The sequence below is a fragment of the Ascaphus truei genome, chromosome 2 (genome assembly GCF_040206685.1).
Source record: "Ascaphus truei isolate aAscTru1 chromosome 2, aAscTru1.hap1, whole genome shotgun sequence".
Taxonomy (NCBI): domain Eukaryota; kingdom Metazoa; phylum Chordata; class Amphibia; order Anura; family Ascaphidae; genus Ascaphus; species Ascaphus truei.
Window position 1 is genome coordinate 293,706,653 of NC_134484.1, and position 24,074 is coordinate 293,730,726.

At 44.8% G+C, this 24,074-nt stretch overlaps 1 protein-coding gene across 1 annotated transcript in view; it reads right to left on the reverse strand.

The window, feature by feature from the left end:
- The window catches only part of LOC142488223 (polycystin-1-like protein 1), a 298,659-nt gene extending 274,958 nt beyond the window's left edge, over positions 1–23,701 (reverse strand). Inside the window, exon 1 of the mRNA XM_075588596.1 lies at positions 23,372–23,701. Within this exon, the coding sequence (XP_075444711.1) occupies positions 23,372–23,522 (151 nt within the window). The 5' untranslated portion in view covers positions 23,523–23,701. The remainder of the gene's footprint in view (positions 1–23,371) is intronic.
- Positions 23,702–24,074: the final 373 nt, after the last annotated feature.

Sequence of the window (24,074 nt, forward strand, 5' to 3'; positions counted from 1 at the left end):
CTCACACAGTCTCTCTCTCACAGTCTCTCTCTCACCGTCTCTCTCTCACAGTCTCTCTCTCACAGTCTCTCTCTCACAGTCTCTCTCTCACAGACTCTCTCTCACAGACTCTCTCTCTCACAGTCTCTCTCACAGTCTCTCTCACAGTCTCTCTCTCAGTCTCTCTCTCACAGTCTCTCACACAGTCTCTCACACAGTCTCTCTCTCACAGTCTCTCTCACACAGTCTCTCTCACACAGTCTCTCTCACACAGTCTCTCTCTCACACAGTCTCTCTCTCACTCACAGTCTCTCTCTCTCACAGTCTCTCTCTCTCACAGTCTCTCTCACAGTCTCTCTCTCACAGTCTCTCACACAGTCTCTCTCTCACAGTCTCTCTCTCACAGTCTCTCTCTCACAGTCTCTCTCTCACAGTCTCTCTCACACAGTCTCTCTCACACAGTCTCTCTCTCACACAGTCTCTCTCTCACTCACACAGTCTCTCTCTCACAGTCTCTCTCTCACCGTCTCTCTCTCACAGTCTCTCTCTCACAGTCTCTCTCTCACAGTCTCTCTCTCACAGTCTCTCTCTCACAGTCTCTCTCTCTCACAGTCTCTCTCTCACAGTCTCTCTCTCACAGAGTCTCTCTCACAGTCTCTCTCTCACAGTTTCTCTCTCTCACAGTCTCTCTCTCTCTCACAGTCTCTCTCTCACCGTCTCTCTCTCACAGTCTCTCTCTCACAGTCTCTCTCTCACAGTCTCTCTCTCTCACAGTCTCTCTCTCACAGTCTCTCTCTCACAGTCTCTCTCTCACAGTCTCTCACTCACAGTTTCTCTCTCACAGTTTCTCTCTCTCACAGTCTCTCTCTCTCTCACAGTCTCTCTCTCTCTCACAGACTCTCTCTCACAGACTCTCTCTAACACAGTCTCGCTCACACAGTCTCTCTCACAAAGTCTCTCTCTCTCACAGTCTCTCTCTCTCACAGTCTCTCTCTCTCACAGTCTCTCTCTCTCACAGTCTCTCTCTCTCACAGTCTCTCTCTCTCACAGTCTCTCTCTCTCACAGTCTCTCTCTCTCACAGTCTCTCTCTTTCACAGTCTCTCACACAGTCTCTCACACAGTCTCTCACACAGTCTCTCACACAGTCTCTCTCTCACAGTCTCTCTCTCACAGTCTCTCTCTCACAGTCTCTCTCACACAGTCTCTCTCACACAGTCTCTCTCACACAGTCTCTCTCTGACTCACACAGTCTCTCTCTCACAGTCTCTCTCTCACAGTCTCTCTCTCACAGTCTCTCTCTCACAGTCTCTTTCCCTCACAGTCTCTCTCTCTCACAGTCTCTCTCTCTCACAGTCTCTCTCTCTCACACAGTCTCTCTCTCACACAGTCTCTCTCTCAAAGTCTCTCTCACACAGTCTCTCTCACACAGTCTCTCTCTCACAGTCTCTCTCTCACAGTCTCTCTCTCACAGTCTCTCTCTCTCTCACAGTTTCTCTCTCTCACACAGTCTCTCTCTCACAGTCTCTCTCTCACCGTCTCTCTCTCACAGAGTCTCTCTCACAGTCTCTCTCACAGTCTCTCTCTCTCTCTCACACACAGTCTCTCTCTCTCTCTCACACAGTCTCTCTCTCTCACACAGTCTCTCTCTCTCACACAGTCTCTATCTCACACAGTCCCTCTCTCACATTCTCTCTCACACAGTCTCTCTCACAGTCTCTCTCTCACAGTTTCTCTCTCTCACAGTCTCTCTCTCTCACAGTCTCTCTCTCTCACAGTCTCTCTCTCTCACAGTCTCTATCTCACAGACTCTCTCTCTCACAGTCTCTCTCTCTCACAGTCTCTCTCTCTCTCACAGTCTCTCTCTCTCACAGTCTCTCTCTCTCACAGTCTCTCTCTCTCACAGTCTCTCCCACACAGTCTCTCTCTCTCACAGTCTCTCTCTCTCACAGTCTCTCTCTCTCACAGTCTCTCTCTCTCACAGTCTCTCTCACACAGTCTCTCTCTCACACAGTCTCTCTCTCACTAACACAGTCTCTCTCTCTCACAGTCTCTCTCTCACACAGTCTCTCTCTCTCACAGTCTCTCTCTCTCACAGTCTCTCTCTCACACAGTCTCTCTCTCACACAGTCTCTCTCTCACAGTCTCTCTCTCACAGTCTCTCTCTCACAGTCTCTCTCTCACAGTCTCTCTCTCTCACAGTCTCTCTCTCTCACAGTCTCTCTCTCTCACAGTCTCTCTCTCTCACAGTCTCTCTCTCTCACAGTCTCTCTCTCACACACAGTCTCTCTCACACAGTCTCTCTCACACAGTCTCTCCCACACAGTCGCTCTCACACAGTCTCTCTCTCTCTCTGACAGTCTCTCTCTCTCACAGTCTCTCTCTCTCACAGTCTCTCTCACACAGTCTCTCTCACACAGTCTCTCTCTCTCACAGTCTCTCTCTCTCACAGTCTCTCTCTCACAGTCTCTCTCTCTCACAGTCTCTCTCTCTCTCACACAGTCTCTCTCTCTCTCACACAGTCTCTCTCTCTCACACAATCTCTCTCTCTCAAAAAGTCTCTCTCTCTCTCTCAAACAGTCTCTCTCTCTCTCACAGTCTCTCTCTCTCTCTCACACAGTCTCTCTCTTTCTCTCACAGTTTCTCTCTCTCACACAGTCTCTCTCTCTCACAGTCTCTCTCTCACAGTCTCTCTCTCACAGTCTCTCTCTCACAGTCTCTCTCTCACAGAGTCTCTCTCACAGAGTCTCTCTCACAGTCTCTCTCTCTCTCTCACACAGTCTCTCTCTCTCACAGTCTCTCTCTCACAGTCTCTCTCTCACACAGTCTCTCTCTCTCACAGTCTCTCTCTCTCTCACCGTCTCTCTCACAGTCTCTCTCTCACAGTCTCTCACACAGTTTCTCACACAGTCTCTCTCTCACAGTCTCTCACACAGTCTCTCTCTCACACAGTCTCTCTCTCAAAGTCTCTCTCACACAGTCTCTCTCACACAGTCTCTCTCTCACACAGTCTCTCTCTCACTCACACAGTCTCTCTCTCTCACAGTCTCTCTCTCACAGTCTCTCTCTCACAGTCTCTCTCTCTCTCTCTCACAGTTTCTCTCTCTCACACAGTCTCTCTCTCACCGTCTCTCTCTCACAGTCTCTCTCTCTCACAGTCTCTCTCTCACAGAGTCTCTCTCACAGTCTCTCTCACAGTCTCTCTCTCTCTCTCACACACAGTCTCTCTCTCTCTCTCACACAGTCTCTCTCTCTCACACAGTCCCTCTCTCACATTCTCTCTCACACAGTCTCTCTCACAGTCTCTCTCTCACAGTTTCTCTCTCTCACAGTCTCTCTCTCTCACAGTCTCTCTCTCTCACAGTCTCTCTCTCTCACAGTCTCTCTCTCTCACAGTCTCTCTCTCACAGACTCTCTCTCTCACAGTCTCTCTCTCTCACAGTCTCTCTCTCTCACAGTCTCTCTCTCTATCTCACAGTCTCTCTCTCACAGTCTCTCTCTCACAGTCTCTCTCACACAGTCTCTCCCACACAGTCTCTCTCTCACAGTCTCTCTCTCTCACAGTCTCTCTCTCTCACAGTCTCTCTCTCTCACAGTCTCTCTCTCACAGTCTCTCTCTCTCACAGTCTCTCTCACACAGTCTCTCTCTCACACAGTCTCTCTCTCACACAGTCTCTCTCTCTCACAGTCTCTCTCTCACAGTCTCTCTCTCTCACAGTCTCTCTCTCTCACAGTGTCTCTCTCTCACAGTCTCTCTCTCTCTCTCTCACACACAGTCTCTCTCTCTCTCTCACACAGTCTCTCTCTCACAGTCTCTCTCTCACAGTCTCTCTCTCACAGTCTCTCTCTCACAGAGTCTCTCTCACAGAGTCTCTCTCACAGTCTCTCTCACAGTCTCTCTCACAGTCTCTTTCTCTCTCTCTCTCACACAGTCTCTCTCTCTCACAGTCTCTCTCTCTCTCTCTCTATCTCTCACACAGTCTCTCTCTCTCACACAGTCTCTCTCTCTCTCACAGAGTCCCTCTCTCACAGTCTCTCTCTCACACAGTCTCTCTCTCACACAGTCTCTCTCTCACAGTCTCTCTCTCACAGTCTCTCTCTCTCAAAGACTCTCTCTCACAGTCTCTCTCTCTCTCACAGTCTCTCTCTCACACAGTCTCTCTCTCTCACAGTCTCTCTCTCACAGTCTCTCTCTCTCACAGTCTCTCTCTCTCACAGTCTCTCTCACACAGTCTCTCTCTCACACAGTCTCTCTCTCACTAACACAGTCTCTCTCTCTCACAGTCTCTCTCTCTCACAGTCTCTCTCTCTCTCACAGTCTCTCTCTCTCACAGTCTCTCTCTCTCACAGTCTCTCTCTCACACAGTCTCTCTCTCACAGTCTCTCTCTCACAGTCTCTCTCTCACAGTCTCTCTCTCACAGTCTCTCTCTCTCACAGTCTCTCTCTCACAGTCTCTCTCTCTCTCACAGTCTCTCTCTCTCTCACAGTCTCTCTCTCTCTCACAGTCTCTCTCTCTCACAGTCTCTCTCTCTCACAGTCTCTCTCTCACACACAGTCTCTCTCACACAGTCTCTCCCACACAGTCGCTCTCACACAGTCTCTCTCTCTCTCTCACAGTCTCTCTCTCTCACAGTCTCTCTCTCTCACAGTCTCTCTCACACAGTCTCTCTCTCACAGTCTCTCTCTCTCACAGTCTCTCTCTCACAGTCTCTCTCTCTCACAGTCTCTCTCTCTCTCACACAGTCTCTCTCTCTCTCACACAGTCTCTCTCTCTCACACAATCTCTCTCTCTCAAAAAGTCTCTCTCTCTCTCAAACAGTCTCTCTCTCTCTCACAGTCTCTCTCTCTCTCACACAGTCTCTCTCTTTCTCTCACAGTTTCTCTCTCTCACACAGTCTCTCTCTCTCACAGTCTCTCTCTCACAGTCTCTCTCTCACAGTCTCTCTCTCACAGAGTCTCTCTCACAGAGTCTCTCTCACAGTCTCTCTCTCTCTCTCTCTCACACAGTCTCTCTCTCTCACAGTCTCTCTCTCACAGTCTCTCTCTCACACAGTCTCTCTCTCTCACAGTCTCTCTCTCTCTCACCGTCTCTCTCACAGTCTCTCTCTCACAGTCTCTCACACAGTTTCTCACACAGTCTCTCTCTCACAGTCTCTCACACAGTCTCTCTCTCACACAGTCTCTCTCTCAAAGTCTCTCTCACACAGTCTCTCTCACACAGTCTCTCTCTCACACAGTCTCTCTCTCACTCACACAGTCTCTCTCTCTCACAGTCTCTCTCTCACAGTCTCTCTCTCACAGTCTCTCTCTCTCTCTCACAGTTTCTCTCTCTCACACAGTCTCTCTCTCACCGTCTCTCTCTCACAGTCTCTCTCTCTCACAGTCTCTCTCTCACAGAGTCTCTCTCACAGTCTCTCTCACAGTCTCTCTCTCTCTCTCACACACAGTCTCTCTCTCTCTCTCACACAGTCTCTCTCTCTCACACAGTCTCTCTCTCTCACACAGTCTCTATCTCACACAGTCCCTCTCTCACATTCTCTCTCTCTCACAGTCTCTCTCTCTCACAGTCTCTCTCTCTCACAGTCTCTCTCTCACAGTCTCTCTCTCTCACAGTCTCTCTCACACAGTCTCTCTCTCACACAGTCTCTCTCTCACACAGTCTCTCTCTCACACAGTCTCTCTCTCTCACAGTCTCTCTCTCACAGTCTCTCTCTCTCACAGTCTCTCTCTCTCACAGTGTCTCTCTCTCACAGTCTCTCTCTCTCTCTCTCACACACAGTCTCTCTCTCTCTCTCACACAGTCTCTCTCTCACAGTCTCTCTCTCACAGTCTCTCTCTCACAGTCTCTCTCTCACAGAGTCTCTCTCACAGAGTCTCTCTCACAGTCTCTCTCACAGTCTCTCTCACAGTCTCTTTCTCTCTCTCTCTCACACAGTCTCTCTCTCTCACAGTCTCTCTCTCGCTCTCTCTCTCTCACAGTCTCTATCTCTCACACAGTCTCTCTCTCTCACACAGTCTCTCTCTCTCACAGAGTCCCTCTCTCACAGTCTCTCTCTCACACAGTCTCTCTCTCACACAGTCTCTCTCTCACAGTCTCTCTCTCACAGTCTCTCTCTCTCACAGTCTCTCTCTCTCACAGACTCTCTCTCACAGTCTCTCTCTCTCTCACAGTCTCTCTCTCTCTCACAGTCTCTCTCTCTCACAGTCTCTCTCTCACAGTCTCTCTCTCTCACAGTCTCTCTCTCTCACAGTCTCTCTCACACAGTCTCTCTCTCACACAGTCTCTCTCTCACTAACACAGTCTCTCTCTCTCACAGTCTCTCTCTCTCACAGTCTCTCTCTCTCACAGTCTCTCTCTCTCACAGTCTCTCTCTCTCACAGTCTCTCTCTCTCACAGTCTCTCTCTCTCACAGTCTCTCTCTCACACAGTCTCTCTCTCACAGTCTCTCTCTCACAGTCTCTCTCTCACAGTCTCTCTCTCACAGTCTCTCTCTCTCACAGTCTCTCTCTCACAGTCTCTCTCTCTCACACAGTCTCTCTCTCTCTCACAGTCTCTCTCTCACAGTCTCTCTCTCTCACAGTCTCTCTCTCTCACAGTCTCTCTCTCACACACAGTCTCTCTCACACAGTCTCTCTCTCACAGTCTCTCACACAGTTTCTCACACAGTCTCTCTCTCACAGTCTCTCACACAGTCTCTCTCTCACACAGTCTCTCTCTCAAAGTCTCTCTCACACAGTCTCTCTCACACAGTCTCTCTCTCACACAGTCTCTCTCTCACTCACACAGTCTCTCTCTCTCACAGTCTCTCTCTCACAGTCTCTCTCTCACAGTCTCTCTCTCTCTCTCACAGTTTCTCTCTCTCACACAGTCTCTCTCTCACCGTCTCTCTCTCACAGTCTCTCTCTCTCACAGTCTCTCTCTCTCACAGAGTCTCTCTCACAGTCTCTCTCACAGTCTCACTCTCTCTCTCACACACAGTCTCTCTCTCTCTCTCACACAGTCTCTCTCTCTCACAAAGTCTCTCTCTCTCACACAGTCTCTATCTCACACAGTCCCTCTCTCACATTCTCTCTCACACAGTCTCTCTCACAGTCTCTCTCTCACAGTTTCTCTCTCTCACAGTCTCTCTCTCTCACAGTCTCTCTCTCTCACAGTCTCTCTCTCTCACAGTCTCTCTCTCTCACAGTCTCTCTCTCACAGACTCTCTCTCTCACAGTCTCTCTCTCTCACAGTCTCTCTCTCTCACAGTCTCTCTCTCTCACAGTCTCTCTCTCTCACAGTCTCTCTCTCACAGTCTCTCTCTCACAGTCTCTCTCACACAGTCTCTCCCACACAGTCTCTCTCTCACAGTCTCTCTCTCTCACAGTCTCTCTCTCTCACAGTCTCTCTCTCTCACAGTCTCTCTCTCTCACAGTCTCTCTCTCTCACAGTCTCTCTCTCACACAGTCTCTCTCTCACACAGTCTCTCTCTCTCACAGTCTCTCTCTCACAGTCTCTCTCTCTCACAGTCTCTCTCTCTCACAGTGTCTCTCTCTCACAGTCTCTCTCTCTCTCTCTCTCTCACACACAGTCTCTCTCTCTCTCTCACACAGTCTCTCTCTCACAGTCTCTCTCTCACAGTCTCTCTCTCACAGTCTCTCTCTCTCACAGTCTCTCTCTCACAGAGTCTCTCTCACAGAGTCTCTCTCACAGAGTCTCTCTCACAGTCTCTCTCACAGTCTCTCTCACAGTCTCTCTCTCTCTCTCTCTCTCTCACACAGTCTCTCTCTCTCACAGTCTCTCTCTCTCTCTCTCTCTCTCTCACAGTCTCTCTCTCTCACAGAGTCCCTCTCTCACAGTCTCTCTCTCACACAGTCTCTCTCTCACAAAGTCTCTCTCTCACAGTCTCTCTCTCACAGTCTCTCTCTCTCACAGTCTCTCTCTCTCACAGTCTCTCTCTCTCACAGACTCTCTCTCACAGTCTCTCTCTCTCACAGTCTCTCTCTCACACAGTCTCTCTCTCTCACAGTCTCTCTCTCACAGTCTCTCTCTCACAGACTCTCTCTCACACAGACTCTCTCACACAGACTCTCTCTCACAGTCTCTCTCTCACAGTCTCTCTCTCACAGTTTCTCTCTCACACAGTTTCTCTCTCTCACAGTCTCTCTCTCACAGACTCTCTCTCACAGTCTCTCTCTCTCTCACAGTCTCTCTCTCTCAGTCTCTCTCTCACAGACTCTCTCTCACAGTCTCTCTCTCTCACAGTCTCTCTCTCACAGTCTCTCTCTATCACAGTCTCTCTCTCACAGTCTCTCTCACACAGTCTCTCTCTCTCACAGTCTCTCTCTCTCACAGTCTCTCTCTCTCACAGTCTCTCTCTCTCACAGTCTCTCTCTCTCACAGTCTCTCTCTCTCACAGTCTCTCTCTCTCACAGTCTCTCTCTCACACAGTCTCTCTCTCTCACAGTCTCTCTCACAGTCTCTCTCACAGTCTCTCTCACAGTCTCTCTCACAGTCTCTCTCACACAGTCTCTCACACAGTCTCTCACACAGTCTCTCTCTCACAGTCTCTCTCACACAGTCTCTCTCTCACTCACACAGTCTCTCTCTCACAGTCTCTCTCTCACAGTTTCTCTCTCACACAGTCTCTCTCTCTCACAGTCTCTCTCTCACAGTCTCTCTCTCACAGACTCTCTCTCTCACAGTCTCTCTCTCTCACAGTCTCTCTCTCTCAGTCTCTCTCTCTCTCACAGTCTCTCTCTCACAGTCCCTCTTTCTCTCTCTCTCTCTCACAGTCTCTCTCTCTCACAGTCTCTCTCTCTCACAGTCTCTCTCTCACACAGTCTCTCTCTCACACAGTCTCTCTCTCACACAGTCTCTCTCTCTCTCACACAGTCTCTCTCTCACAGTCTCTCTCTGTCTCTCTCTCTCTCTCTCTCTCTCTCTCTCTCTCTCTCTCTCACAGTCTCTCTCTCTCACAGTCTCTCTCTCTCACAGTCTCTCTCTCTCACACAGTCTCTCTCTCTCACACAGTCTCTATCTCACACAGTCCCTCTCTCACAGTCTCTCTCACACAGTCTCTCTCACAGACTCTCTCTCTCACAGTCTCTCTCACAGTCTCTCTCACAGTCTCTCACACAGTCTCTCACACAGTCTCTCTCTCACAGTCTCTCTCACACAGTCTCTCTCTCACAGTCTCTCTCTCTCACAGTCTCTCTCTCTCACAGTCTCTCTCACAGTCTCTCTCTCACAGTCTCTCACACAGTCTCTCTCTCACAGTCTCTCTCTCACAGTCTCTCACACAGTCTCTCACACAGTCTCTCACACAGTCTCTCTCTCACAGTCTCTCTCACACAGTCTCTCTCACACAGTCTCTCTCTCACACAGTCTCTCTCTCACTCACACAGTCTCTCTCTCACAGTCTCTCTCTCACCGTCTCTCTCTCACAGTCTCTCTCTCACAGTCTCTCTCTCACAGTCTCTCTCTCACAGACTCTCTCTCACAGACTCTCTCTCTCTCACAGTCTCTCTCACAGTCTCTCTCACAGTCTCTCTCTCAGTCTCTCTCTCACAGTCTCTCACACAGTCTCTCACACAGTCTCTCTCTCACAGTCTCTCTCACACAGTCTCTCTCACACAGTCTCTCTCACACAGTCTCTCTCTCACACAGTCTCTCTCTCACTCACAGTCTCTCTCTCTCACAGTCTCTCTCTCTCACAGTCTCTCTCACAGTCTCTCTCTCACAGTCTCTCACACAGTCTCTCTCTCACAGTCTCTCTCTCACAGTCTCTCTCTCACAGTCTCTCACACAGTCTCTCACACAGTCTCTCTCTCACAGTCTCTCTCACACAGTCTCTCTCACACAGTCTCTCTCTCACACAGTCTCTCTCTCACTCACACAGTCTCTCTCTCACAGTCTCTCTCTCACCGTCTCTCTCTCACAGTCTCTCTCTCACAGTCTCTCTCTCACAGTCTCTCTCTCACAGTCTCTCTCTCACAGTCTCTCTCTCACAGTCTCTCTCTCACAGTCTCTCTCTCACAGTCTCTCTCTCTCACAGTCTCTCTCTCACAGTCTCTCTCTCACAGTCTCTCTCTCACAGAGTCTCTCTCACAGTCTCTCTCTCACAGTTTCTCTCTCTCACAGTCTCTCTCTCTCTCACAGTCTCTCTCTCTCTCACCGTCTCTCTCTCACAGTCTCTCTCTCACAGTCTCCCTCTCACAGTCTCTCTCTCTCACAGTCTCTCTCTCACAGTCTCTCTCTCACAGTCTCTCTCTCACAGTCTCTCACTCACAGTTTCTCTCTCACAGTTTCTCTCTCTCACAGTCTCTCTCTCTCTCTCTCACAGTCTCTCTCTCTCTCACAGACTCTCTCTAACACAGTCTCGCTCACACAGTCTCTCTCACAAAGTCTCTCTCTCTCACAGTCTCTCTCTCTCACAGTCTCTCTCTCTCACAGTCTCTCTCTCTCACAGTCTCTCTCTCTCACAGTCTCTCTCTCTCACAGTCTCTCTCTCTCACAGTCTCTCTCTCTCACAGTCTCTCTCTTTCACAGTCTCTCTCTCACAGTCTCTCACACAGTCTCTCACACAGTCTCTCACACAGTCTCTCACACAATCTCTCTCTCACAGTCTCTCTCTCACAGTCTCTCTCTCACAGTCTCTCTCACACAGTCTCTCTCACACAGTCTCTCTCTGACTCACACAGTCTCTCTCTCACAGTCTCTCTCTCACAGTCTCTCTCTCACAGTCTCTTTCCCTCACAGTCTCTCTCTCTCACAGTCTCTCTCTCTCACAGTCTCTCTCTCTCACACAGTCTCTCTCTCTCTCACACAGTCTCTCTCTCTCTCACACACAGTCTCTCTCTCACAGTCTCTCTCTCTCACAGTGTCTCTCTCTCACAGTCTCTCTCTCTCAAACAGTCTCTCTCTCTCTCTCTCAAATGGTCTCTCTCTCTCTCACAGTCTCTCTCTCTCTCACAGTCTCTCTCTCTCTCTCTCTCTCACAGTTTCTCTCCCTCACACAGTCTCTCTCTCACACAGTCTCTCTCTCACAGTCTCTCTCTCACAGTCTCTCTCTCACAGTCTCTCTCTCACAGTCTCTCTCTCTCACAGTCTCTCTCTCACAGTCTCTCTCTCACAGTCTCTCTCTCTCTCTCTCTCTCTCTCTCTCACAGTCTCTCTCTCACACAGTCTCTCTCTCTCACACAGTCTCTATCTCACACAGTCCCTCTCTCACAGTCTCTCTCTCACACAGTCTCTCTCCCAGTCTCTCTCTCACAGTCTATCTCTCACAGTCTCTCTCTCACAGTTTCTAGGACGATTAGTACTAGATTTCTCGAGCATCGTAGAAATGTCAAACATGGCCTTCAGTCGCACTGTCTATCACGACATTTTAATACTATGCATAATAAGGATCCCTGCTCTCTGTCCATCTTTGGTATCGATGCAATCTCACCTTCCCTATCGGAGGGTGATAGGTTCAAAAAATTGTGTGTCAGGGAGACCTACTGGATATATGTACTTGGTACATTGGTTCCGGGGGTTCTCAATGACACAATAGATATCAGTACAGTAGTCTAGTTACATCATTTTGTCTACTGTGAGGTTTGGTGCTTAGCAGGGAGGTCTGGGTTGAACGATTTATTTCGTTCCCTCCGTGTGGGCACCATTACACCACAGTGGCTCAGTATTTTTACATTTATATACCAAATCATTTGTTCATTCTTAAACTTGGCCTAATCTACATCATTTATATGGGTACCATTGACTTTGCTTGCGTGACCACCATTGGTCCAGTATCCTTCATTGTTCACACATTTTTTATTACATTTATATCTTTATTTTTATTTTTATTTGCTACTTTTATGTACTTTTATTTATTTTTTTCATTTTTATTTATATTTTCACCTTTATTCATACATTTTTTATTTTTCATTCATACACCTCTTTTTCTTCCCCTGTCTCCTTTCCCTCTTTACATATATATTTTTTATATATTTTTTTTTAATATATATTTTTATATTATATTTATTACACATTTTCAGCTTTTTTGTTAGCTCCTTTGTCTTATTTTTTGCACCTGGGTCCCTCTGAGTCTCTATAATACCTATTTTATCTCCTTCTACATTTAGTGGTTATTCAGCTATCTCTTTATACTTAGGGTATTGTTTACCATGTATTGACATCTGTTTCTTGTGTATATGTATTATATATATGTTACTATGCAAGTTATCTACCAATGACATTCTACTTAATCTTTTTGGTTAACCTTTTTGGTTAACTTGTGTGCTTAATTTTTGTTTTACAATTGTGATATATAATTAATGCACTAGTTGAAGCGCTTAATACTATATGCAATACTATATTTGGTCCTTAGGATTAAAATTGTGAATCCGTATCTATGTGTGCTTTGGCATATATGGGGGTTAATCCAACCCTATTACTCATCATGTGTATCTCATTACTAATCCTCTGTCTTCTATGCTCTGATTGGTCTTATGTACTATATAACTGTGTTTAATGCCTATGCTATTAACTCCTGATGAAGTCTCGTTCGAGACGAAACGCGTAGAGATTGCTGTGGAGCCTACTGTCCAGTTTGTATATTTTATACTGACACTCATCTGCATATATTGCACTTTTGCTGCGTTGCTAGCATTTTGCTACCAGCCATTCAGACATTCAAGTTCCTGTTTACACTGTGAACTCTCTCCGGCTGAAACCTCGCTGATGTCATCGAGCTCACACGAGATTTGATTCAGTGTATGCTCTGTGTAGCGCCGGAGCAAGGGGAAGGCGGCGTCCCTCGTGGCTTTCGGTCCCTGCTGAGACATAGAGGGGCTATTGTGGCAAGACACACCGCGGACATCACACCGAAGTCCTCCTCTTTGGGTTCCTGCGTCTGAACGGGCTGAGTTGTACTCAAAAATGCATTTTATTCAGCTCTGTTTGTGAGTGTGTATTTTTATCCCTTATTCCATAAATTTATTATTATACAATTTTACGCTATGAGTGCGCCTGTTTTTTTCTGTGTTTTTGTAGATATCCGCAAGGAAGTGGTGTTCCCTTCATTCGGGCTGTAGAGACTCTTTTGGATAGCAATTGGAATATCTTGGGATTTGTATATATTTTTATATATTTTTTTCTGGACATTTTCTTTTTTTATGTATTTTTTATGCATTTTATTAGTTTAATACATTAATTTTTATTCTATCCACTGTGCTTAGCATAGGTTTTTATTCTTATCTGTATTATTTTTACTTTTATTTTTACAATCACCTTTTATTTTTAGAGAGATATTATATAGTGATAGGTTGGCGCTAATATTTTTTCTCTTGTTGTGATATATATATATATATATATATATATATATATATATATATATATATATATATATATATATATATATATATATATATAATAAAATATATTAATATTAAACCACACCTACAGTATGTATGTATAAATGAATATGTGATATTAAACAAATGTAAAAATAATAATAATTGGTGTATATATAGATACAATAAGTATAAACAGAATTAGTGCACAAATGGTGCAAAAAACTAGAAATATAATACAATATATGGATAGATAAATACCAAATAATGTGAAAAAAATAATAATTATAAAAAAATAAATTAAATCAGAAAATAAAGAAAGAAAATCAAAACATATGAGAAGCTCAATAAATAAAATGAAACAAAACACTATAATATAATTAATGAAAAAGAATATAATAAATAATTCATAAAAAATGAATGTGCTCCCAATCTTGATTGATTCTAGCAGGAAATAATGAGTCCATACTGTAAATCCAGAACATCTCACATCTGTTGAGCATGTTTAGCCTGTCTCACCCTCTGATGGGGGGTGAAACATGCTCAACAGCCGAAAAGGAGAAGTTCTGGATAACCCCCATGGTGCACTGCGAGAAATGTCTCGAGACCGGGTGTAGAGCAGTGTGTTTTTTAATTGGCCTAACGTGTTCCATAATTCTGGTCTTTAAATGTCTAATCGTGCGGCCAATGTAGTGTCTGCCACAACCACAATTCAAAACATATACAATATAAGTCGAATTACAATTGATGAAAGTGTTAATTTTAATATTCTGCTTAGGTTCAACAATATTAATGTGGTTAAGGGGAATGGCATATTGGCAAACACCACAATGGCCGCACTTAAAAAAACCTTTAGGTATATTGGAGATGGGGTTTTGATGGCGTGAGTCAAATAAACTTGGTGATAAAAAAAACCAGCCAAGGATTTAGCTATTTTGAAGACCATTTTAGGTCCCTCTTGTACAAAATTAGCAAGATCCTTATCCAAACTAAGGGTGTCCCAATGTTTGTAAATAATATTCCTAATGAGATCAGCCTGTCTAGATTGATTTGTAATGAAATAAGGAACATTCAAATTCCTCTTTGAATGTGATGTACCAACACGAGAGAGAAGATCTCCCCGATTTAGTGATTTGACCCCATCAAGAGCTTCTGTAATATGCAATTGACTATATCCCCTCCTCAAGAAACGTTGCTCTAAATCTCTAGATTGTATCTCAAAAGATTCTTTTGTTGAACAGAGTCTTTTTAATCTGAAACTGACCTTTGATAATGCCTCTTTTCAGAGGCCTAGAATGATCACTATCATACATAAGAAAAGCATTGCGGGAGTTGGGCTTCCTCTATATGTCCGTCTGAATGGTTTTGTTAACATCAACGTATAGCATAATATCCAAGTAACATATATGTTGATAATTAATTTCAGACGTGAACGTGAGATTAGTCATTAATATTTAAAGTGTTAAAAAAAGAGTGAAATGAAGAAAAATCACCATCCCAAATAAAAACAAATCATCAATATAACGCCTATAAAATTTAATGTGCTCCCTAAATGAATTCTGATCACGGAAAATAAAAATGGATTCCCAAAAGCCCATAAAAAGATTTGCATAAGAGGGTGCAAATGAAGTACCCATGGCAGTGCCCTTTAACTGTAAATAAAACTGTGAATCAAAAGTGAAATAATTGTGTGTTAACAAAAAAGAAATAGCTTGCAATAAAAAAGTGCTCAGTGAGGTGAATAAATTAGATAATTGAAAAAAATGCTTAACTGCATCAATACCTTGAAATCCTTTAAATCAAGTAACAATTGATTTGTATCTTTTAAAAAGGAAGGCAATTGGGAGATGGTGTCTCCCGTTATATTGACACATTTCTTCAGCCTTTGGTTCAACAATTACCTTCCTTTTTAAAAGATACAAATCAATTGTTACTTGATTTAAAGGATTTCAGGTGGTAGACATCGTATTGCTGGGTGACCATGGATGTTATGTCTCTCTATAGCATTATCCAGCATCAACAAGGTATTGATGCAGTTCAGCATTTTTTTCAATTATCTAATTTATCCACCTCACTGAGCACTTTTTTGTTAACACACAATTATTTCACTTTTGATTCACAGTTTTATTTACAGTTAAAGGGCACTGCCCTGGGTACTTCATTTGCACCCTCTTATGCAAATCTTTTTATGGGCTTTTGGGAATCCATTTTTATTTTCCGTGATCAGAATTCATTTAGGGAGCACATTAAATTTTATAGGCGTTATATTGATGATTTGTTTTTTATTTGGGATGGTGATTTTTCTTCATTTCACTCTTTTTTTAACACTTTAAATATTAATGACTAATCTCACGTTCACTTCTGAAATTAATTATCAACATATTTGTTACTTGGATATTATGCTATACGTTGATGTTAACAAAACCATTCAGACGGACATATACAGGAAGCCCAACTCCCGCAATGCTTTTCTTATGTATGATAGTGATCATTCTAGGCCTCTGAAGAGACGCATTATCAAAGGTCAGTTTCAGATTAAAAAAGACTCTGTTCAACAAAAGAATCTTTTGAGATACAATCTAGAGATTTAGAGCAACGTTTCTTGAGGAGGGGATATAGTCAATTGCATATTACAGAAGCTCTTGATGGGGTCAAATCACTAAATCGGGGAGATCTTCTCTCTCGTGTTGGTACATCACATTCAAAGAGGAATTTGAATGTTCCTTATTTCATTACAAATCAATCTAGACAGGCTGATCTCATTAGGAATATTATTTACAAACATTGGGACACCCTTAGTTTGGATAAGGATCTTGCTAATTTTGTACAAGAGGGACCTAAAATGGTCTTCAAAATAGCTAAATCCTTTGCTGGTTTTTTTTATCACCAAGTTTATTTGACTCACGCCATCAAAACCCCATCTCCAATATACCTAAAGGTTTTTTAAGTGCGGCCATTGTGGTGTTTGCCAATATGCCATTCCCCTTAACCACATTAATATTGTTGAACCTAAGCAGAATATTAAAATTAACACTTTCATCAATTGTAATTCGACTTATATTGTATATGTTTTGAATTGTGGTTGTGGCAGACACTACATTGACCGCACGATTAGACATTTAAAGACCAGAATTATGGAACACGTTAGGGCAATTAAAAAACACACTGCTCTACACCCGGTCTCGAGACATTTCTCGCAATGCCCCATGGGGGGTATCCAGAACTTCTCCTTTTCGGCTGTTGAGCATGTTTCACCCCCCATCAGAGGGGGAGACAGGTTAAACATGCTCAACAGATGTGAGATGTTCTGGATTTACAGTATGGACTCATTAATTCCTGCTAGAATCAATCAAGATTGGGAGCTCATTCATTTTTTATGAATTATTTATTATATTCTTTTTCATTAATTATATTATAGTGTTTTGTTTCATTTTATTTATTGAGCTTCTCATATGTTTTGATTTTCTTTCTTTATTTTCTGATTTAATTTTTTTTTTATAATTATTATTTTTTCACATTATTTGATATTTATCTATCCATATATTGTATTATATTTATAGTTTTTTGCACCATTTGTGCACTAATTCTGTTTATACTTATTGTATCTATATATACACCAATTATTATTATTTTTATATTTGTTTAATATCACATATTCATTTATACATACATAGGTGTGGTTTAATATTAAATGTGCTCATTTGCATGTCATTTCCAAGAATCCCTTACTGCAGTGGAAGTGCTGTATGCTGGGTGATAATGGGGAAAGGCGGGGTTGCAGACCTGCCTAAGACATGCAGATGAGCATACAGTTATATTTGCATTATATATATATATTATATATATATATATATATATATATATATATATATATATATATATATATATATATATATATACAGTGCTCGACAAATAATGATAACCACTCGCCCGTGGCGAGTGGATTTAGGCCGCTGGCGAGCCGTGCTGCAGCTCTATGAATTTCCCTGCTCGTGCCAAATTTTTTATTTTTATTTTTAATAAATAAATAATCCCCCTCCCTGATTGGGTTAACCCGGGGAAGAGCCCCTTCCCATGATCTCCTCCCCCTCCTCATCTCCTCCCACTGATCTCCTCCCGTGAGTCAGGGGGGGGCCCGGCCGGGTGCCTGTTCATTACATATAAAAAAAAAGTAAAAAAAAAAAATGGTGGCGATTCCCGTGGTCCCGGCACGCATGCACAGGGCAAACAGGGTGTCCTGCCCTCTGTGCTGCCTGTGGGCCCGCTGCCTGTTCCCCCCAGCAACCCAGAATCCCCCGCACCCTCACCCCTCCGCTCCCCACGTGGGACGGAGGGGGAAGCCCAAAACGCTCTGCGCAATCCAGCCCCCCCGCACCCTCCCCCCTCCGCTCCCCATGTGAGACGGAGGGGGAAGCCCAAAACAAGCCCCGCGCGCAACCCACGTGGGACAGAGGGGGAAGCCCAAAACGCCGCATGCAATCCAGCCCCCCCACACCATCCCCCCTCCGCTCCCCACGTGGGACGGAGGGGGAAGCCCAAAACAAGCCCTGCGCGCAACCCACGTGGGACGGAGGGGGAAGCGCCAACCCAGCTTCCCCCATGCGCGCCTCCTGCGCCAGGCCCCCTCCTGCCCATAATCTCCCCCTAATCTCCTGACCCCGATCCCAGCTTGCTGCCCGGGGGTGTCCGGGGAGTGTGCTGCGGCGTCGGCCGCTTCCGGGGGGGGTCTGCTGCCGCCGCCGCCTTGCGGAGGCCCCCGCTGCGATGTGACCCTCCCCTGTCTTGCAGAGGACCTCCTGCCGTGTGGAGGGCCCACTGCCGTGTGGAGATCCCACTGCTGCCACGTGCGACCCGGTGAGTGTGTGTGTGTGAGTGACAGACTGAGTGTCTGTGTGTCTGTGTCTGTGAGTGAGTGATTGTGTCTGAGTGTGTGTGCCTGTGAGTGTGTGTGCCTGTGAGTGTGTGTGTCTGTGAGTGTGTCTGTGAGTGTGCCTGTGTGTCTGTGAGTGTGTCTGTGTGAGTGAGTGTGTCTGTGAGTGTGTCTGTGTGTGAGTGAGTGTCTCTGAGTGTGTGTCTCTGAGTGTGTGTCTGTGACTGTGTCTCTGAGTGAGTGTGTCTCTGAGTGAGTGTGTCTCTGAGTGAGTGTGTCTCTGCGTGTGTGTGTCTCTGCGTGTGTGTGTCTCTGCGTGTGTCTCTCTGCGTGTGTGTGTCTCTGCGTGTGTGTCTCTCTGCGTGTGTGTCTCTCTGCGTGTGTGTCTCTCTGCGTGTGTATCTCTCTGCATGTGTGTCTGCGTGAGAGAGTGTGTGTGTGAGTGAGTGTGTGTGTCTGTGAGTGACTGAGTGTGTGTCTCTGAGTGTGTGTCTGTGAGTGTCTCTATCTGTGTCTCTGAGTGAGTCTGTCTCTGAGTGAGTGTGTCTGAGTGAGTGTGTCTCTGCGTGAGTATGTCTCTGCGTGAGTGTGTCTCTGCGTGAGTGTGTCTCTGCGTGAGTGTGTCTCTGCGTCAGAGTGTATGTGTCTGTGAGTGTCTGTGAGTGTCACCCTCTCCCTGTGTCGCCCTCGCCATATCCCTGTGTCGCCCTCTCCCTGTGTCGCCCTCGCACTCTCGCCCTCGCACTCTCTCTGTCTTTGTCTCTCATTCTCTCTGTGTGTGTTCTCTGTCTCTCTGTCTCTCTTTTTCTGTGTGTGTCTCTCTTTTTCTGTGTGTCTCTCTTTTTCTGTGTGTGTCTCTCTTTTTCTGTGTGTGTCTCTCTTTTTCTGTGTGTCTCTCTTTTTCTGTGTGTCTCTCTTTTTCTGTGTGTCTCTCTTTTTCCGTGTGTGTCTCTCTTTTTCTGTGTGTGTCTCTCTTTTTCTGTGTGTCTCTCTCTTTTTCTGTGTGTGTCTCTTTTTCTGTGTGTGTCTCTCTCTCTGTGTGTGTGTCTCTCTCTCTCTATCTATCTGGCTCTCTGGCTGAGTCCATAGGACAGGCAGCGCTGAGCCGTGCGGACGCTCCGCGCTGAGCCCCTGCACCTCAATGAGGATGCCTTGAGAGGGGGCTCACACGAGCGTCTGCAGGCATGATGAGGCGCTGGATTTTTCAGCCGACAGCCAAACTGTTTTTCAGAGCACTGTCGGCTGAAAACATCCAATCAGCGCGGAGCAGCGTCAACGTGTTGACGTCGGTGCGTCGCGGGCGATTGGCCCAGCGACGTCACTGCCCCGCCTCCGTCAGTCTCCCCCCGTCTCCCGATCGCGCCCGCTGGCTCGCCTGCGTGGGCATGAAATCGCGCAGATTTCAGCAGGCGAGCCTCAGCGTGGCTCCGAACTGCTCACCCCTCTATGGCCCCAGCCTTAGTCTCTCTCTATCCATCTCTCTGTCTCTCTCTATCCGTCTGTCTGTCTGTCTCTCTGTCTGTCTGTCTCTCTCTCTGTCTGTCTCTCTCTCTGTCTGTCTCTCTCTCTGTCTGTCTCTCTCTCTGTCTGTCTCTCTCTCTGTCTGTCTCTCTCTCTGTCTGTCTCTCTCTCTGTCTGTCTCTCTCTCTCTGTCTGTCTCTCTCTGTCTGTCTGTCTCTCTCTGTCTGTCTCTCTCTCTCTGTCTCCCTCTCTCTCCCCCTCTCTCTCCCCTTCTCTCTCCCCCTCTCTCTCCCCCTCTCCCTCTCTCTCCCCCTCCCCCACACACTCTCTCTCTCCCCCAGTCTCTCTCTCTCTCTCCCCCCCAAACTCTCTCTCTCTCTCTCCCCCAAACTCTCTCTCTCCCCCAAACTCTCTCTCTCTCTCCCCCACACTCTCTCTCTCTCTCCCCCACACTCTCTCTCTCTCCCCCACACTCTCTCTCTCTCCCCCACACTCTCTCTCTCTCTCCCCCACTCTCTCTCTCTCCCCCACACTCTCTCTCTCTCCCCCACACTCTCTCTCTCCCCCTCTCTCTCTCTCCCACACTCTCTCTCCCCTACACTCTGGATCTGGATATCTTAACTGCCCTATACTGCACTGAAATAACTTATACTGCTTACTTCCAGATCTGACTCAAGCTTCACACGGAAGACATCAAACCCCCCCTAACCCAGAAGACAGGTAAGGAACACCTCCCCTCCAATGTATAACATTGCTTGAATGAAGGTACCTGGACATTGAGGGTCTGCAGATCAGGTAAGATCCCAGGCGGGATTGCTGCTTCAAATATTGTGAAGCGGGGGCATCCAGACACTAGTTAAGGGGTGCAGGAAACTAGTCATTCACATCTGGCTATTTTTTCTAGATTCGGCATTTATACACACACACACACACACACACACAACAAGGACTAATTGTAGTATAATGTAATACAATAAATAAACTAATGTCAAAAACGAATGTTCTTACTAGGAATTTATTCAATTTATTTAATTTATGTTTTTTTTTAAAATGCGGGGCTGGGGGCAGGATTAGAGGCGGGTTGGGGCGGGACTAGAGGCGGGGCTGGGGCGGGACTAGGTGGCGAGTAGATTTTTTTGGTTCGGCGAGTAGATTTTTGGGTGATTTGTCAAGCACTGTATATATACAGTGTTCGACAAACCTATACATTTGCTCACCCCGGGCGAGTGGATTTAACCCCCGGGCGAGTAAATATTGGCCCAAGCAGCACACGTTTGGTACTAGGTGGCGAGTAGATTTTTTTGTGTGGCGAGTAGATTTTTTGGTGATTTGTCAACCACTGTATATATATATATATATATATAAATATATTATGATTTTTTCTGATTAGATATACTTCAGCTGTTTTGTTTATATACAGTTATTATTTAATCATTTTTTCTTTGTACAAAGTTTATTATTGGTCACCATGGTTACCAGAGGTTCCTTTTTTTATTTTTATTGTGTTATGTTTTCGTCATGATCTTTTATTTCTTTGAAAATCTTTTGTTTCTTTTTCTTGTTTTAATGTTTTATGATTATGTTGTATCTCTTTAGATCATTTAACACTGATCTTTGCCTTGTATTTGTATATGCCGATGACTTCCTTACTTTGCGCTCCAACGTGGAGGTGTCTTTACCCTTTAGAGCTTCCGTAGCTCTACCATTCTATTCACTTACCATTTGATGCCACGGTGTTTTTTTGGCGTGAAGAAACTTCCGCATTCGAGCTGCTATTTAAGGTAAGCATTACTAACGGAGGATACCCTTTTATAAAGCGCCACTAAGGCGTGAAACGCGTTAGGGATACCTTTTTCTTTTTTGTTCACCTTAGCTTAGGCTATTATGCACCTTAATTAAAGCATTTTTCTATTTTTCTATTTTTTGCCTCTAGCCCTTTATTTTGCAGTGCGCTATCTTTTTTTTTCCTATTTTTGCTGCTTTGTTGCCTGTTGGATCAATGCACGCCATTCCTGGGTACTGTGGACTTCTATAAGGAGATTTCATGTGAGTTTACTCATTCCCCTTGCCCTGTATACATTGTTACTGTGGTTCTTTGATGTTCTCATAGGGCTCCAAACCTATAGACCTGGGGGTTCCTTTAACTTGATTTATGGGGTTGGTCTACCCTATGTAGGCTCACTTCCATATTTCTTAGTTAGATACCCCATTATTCAATATACAGGTCTATTTTTATTAGGTTTTATCGTGAGCCATGTCTTCCTCAAATGCACAGTAATTGGGGGTTATATAATATATATGTCCCACCCAGTTGCTATATTGCTGCCATCTATTCTGGATTTTTTGTAGCACCCAATGGGAGATTCATTTCTCTTTATTCTGGTTCTTTAACAGTTTTGTAGCTGGGAGACTTTGATAACTGACACCCATTATGCCTGCTTAATCGTTTTGTAATACAGAAAATCAATAATAGTATTAAAATAGAAAATGGATGGTGAAGGCACAAATTATTTTTTTCTAAATATCTAGTGCAGCGGTGTGCAAACTGGGGGGCGTGAGATTAACTGCGGGGGGTGCGGGGTTTACAGAGGCCCCGCGCTCTTCACAAAGGCACTTAAAATTAAGTGCTGGGGAAGCGGCAACACAGCATCAAATGACGCTGCGGGTCATGTGACATCACGTTGCTATAGCAACGTGATGTCATGACGCCCAGGCGCCGGAAACCACAGGAGGTAGGGGGCACGTGGAGATCAGGACAGCCGGCAGGGGGGCACAGGGGAAAAAAGATTGCGCTCCCCTGATCTACTGTAGTGTATAAATCATGTTCCTCCAATTTTATGGTGGTGGTCCACATATACATGTAAAACCTTTTACAGTGAATCTGAAATAGCAGGTATCCATGCAGAAAAAGAATTATGGTCTTTGCATGAAATTATTTTATATTAGGTATATTAATTGTGTACCTTGCACATGTATCTGTGGGGCAGGTTATGTGATGTGCATGATAATATGTCACAGCATATGAAACATATACTTGATGTATGCATCCAATCATAATGTATGCTGCTGCTAAGAGGTCAGAAATCACCTTTCAGGGGCACTGTTGAGTATACTGTAGTTTCACTTGACACCTTCACAAATCCTCCCTAAGGGCTGACGGGAAACAGGAACAAATTCTAATGTACAGTACTACTTTCCTCTTCAAATACAATGATCTGGTGAAAACACTCTGATTTTCATCTCACCAACACACTGCCTATCTACATACTTATTAGAATGACAACGGGGTGATAATGGTTCCTGATTCGAATTATAAGGCAAGGAAATCACACCTTGTATTATACATACACACCTGATCTGATCAGAGCTACTGTATACGCACTGGTCCATCTTTCTGGAAACGCTCTTTATCACTAAATTGTCCAAACAGTGTAACAAAGTGTATCAACCACAAGCTATATATATATATATGCATAAAGATTTACTTTTGACCCACACATTGATAGCATACAGTACACCTTAACTTCTAAATAAATAGTGATTGCTGAAAGTGAGGTCACTGGTGAATGTATTATACAGTAGGAAGAGAAGTTACAAGTATGTGTGTAACAATGATATGCACGATGGAAACAATAAGCAAGGGATGTGCAAATTATTCAGCTAACATCTCACGAATGACCAACGTATTGTACCTATACAGTATGATAGGAGACATTTAAAATAATAACCAAAAGCATAGACTCACCTTCCATAAACTTCTTTGAGGATGCCGGATGAGTAAGAACACAGCTGAAGTAGAATAGTGTCAATAGCTGCAAAGTGCATGTCATGATGGGATAAAATAAACCTGTTTTGAATTTAGGAAGCACTGGAAATCTCTGTCCTGTAGTAATCATGAAACCGGGACCGTCATCGCTGTTACTATTCTGCAGAGAAACAGAAGTGCCAACCCCCCTAATAGTCAGGAAAGTGCAAGAGCTCCACTGTTACTATTCTGCTTCAATTCAGATGAGTTGTGTACACTTTAAGGCGGGGAAAGCACCTACTACTGCTGCAGATGGGCGGACCATCCACCTCTTACACCTGGAGAAGGAGGTCTTTGGTGGGAGGTGTCCCCTTGAAATCAGTTTTCTGTTTAACTAACAAAGCTAAAGTACTATCTGTTTTATCAAGCCTTTCTGTTGCAAAAAATGCACTAAATTAACTACAGCATAATATTGTATTGCTTTCAATTGCATTTTTGTTTAAATGCCTGGTGATATTACTTAAAGCAATATTTGCCAGGAGGAGTACTGTCATAAGTATTTTTCTTAACGTTTTATGACATTTAGATTTATACAGTACTGTGTGTTTAAGAGTTTATAGTTGTTTCTTAATAGCTTCCTAAACTGAATAACTTACTAGTACAACCAATGAAGGACTGTTGTGAGTTGCGACAATAGTCCTCC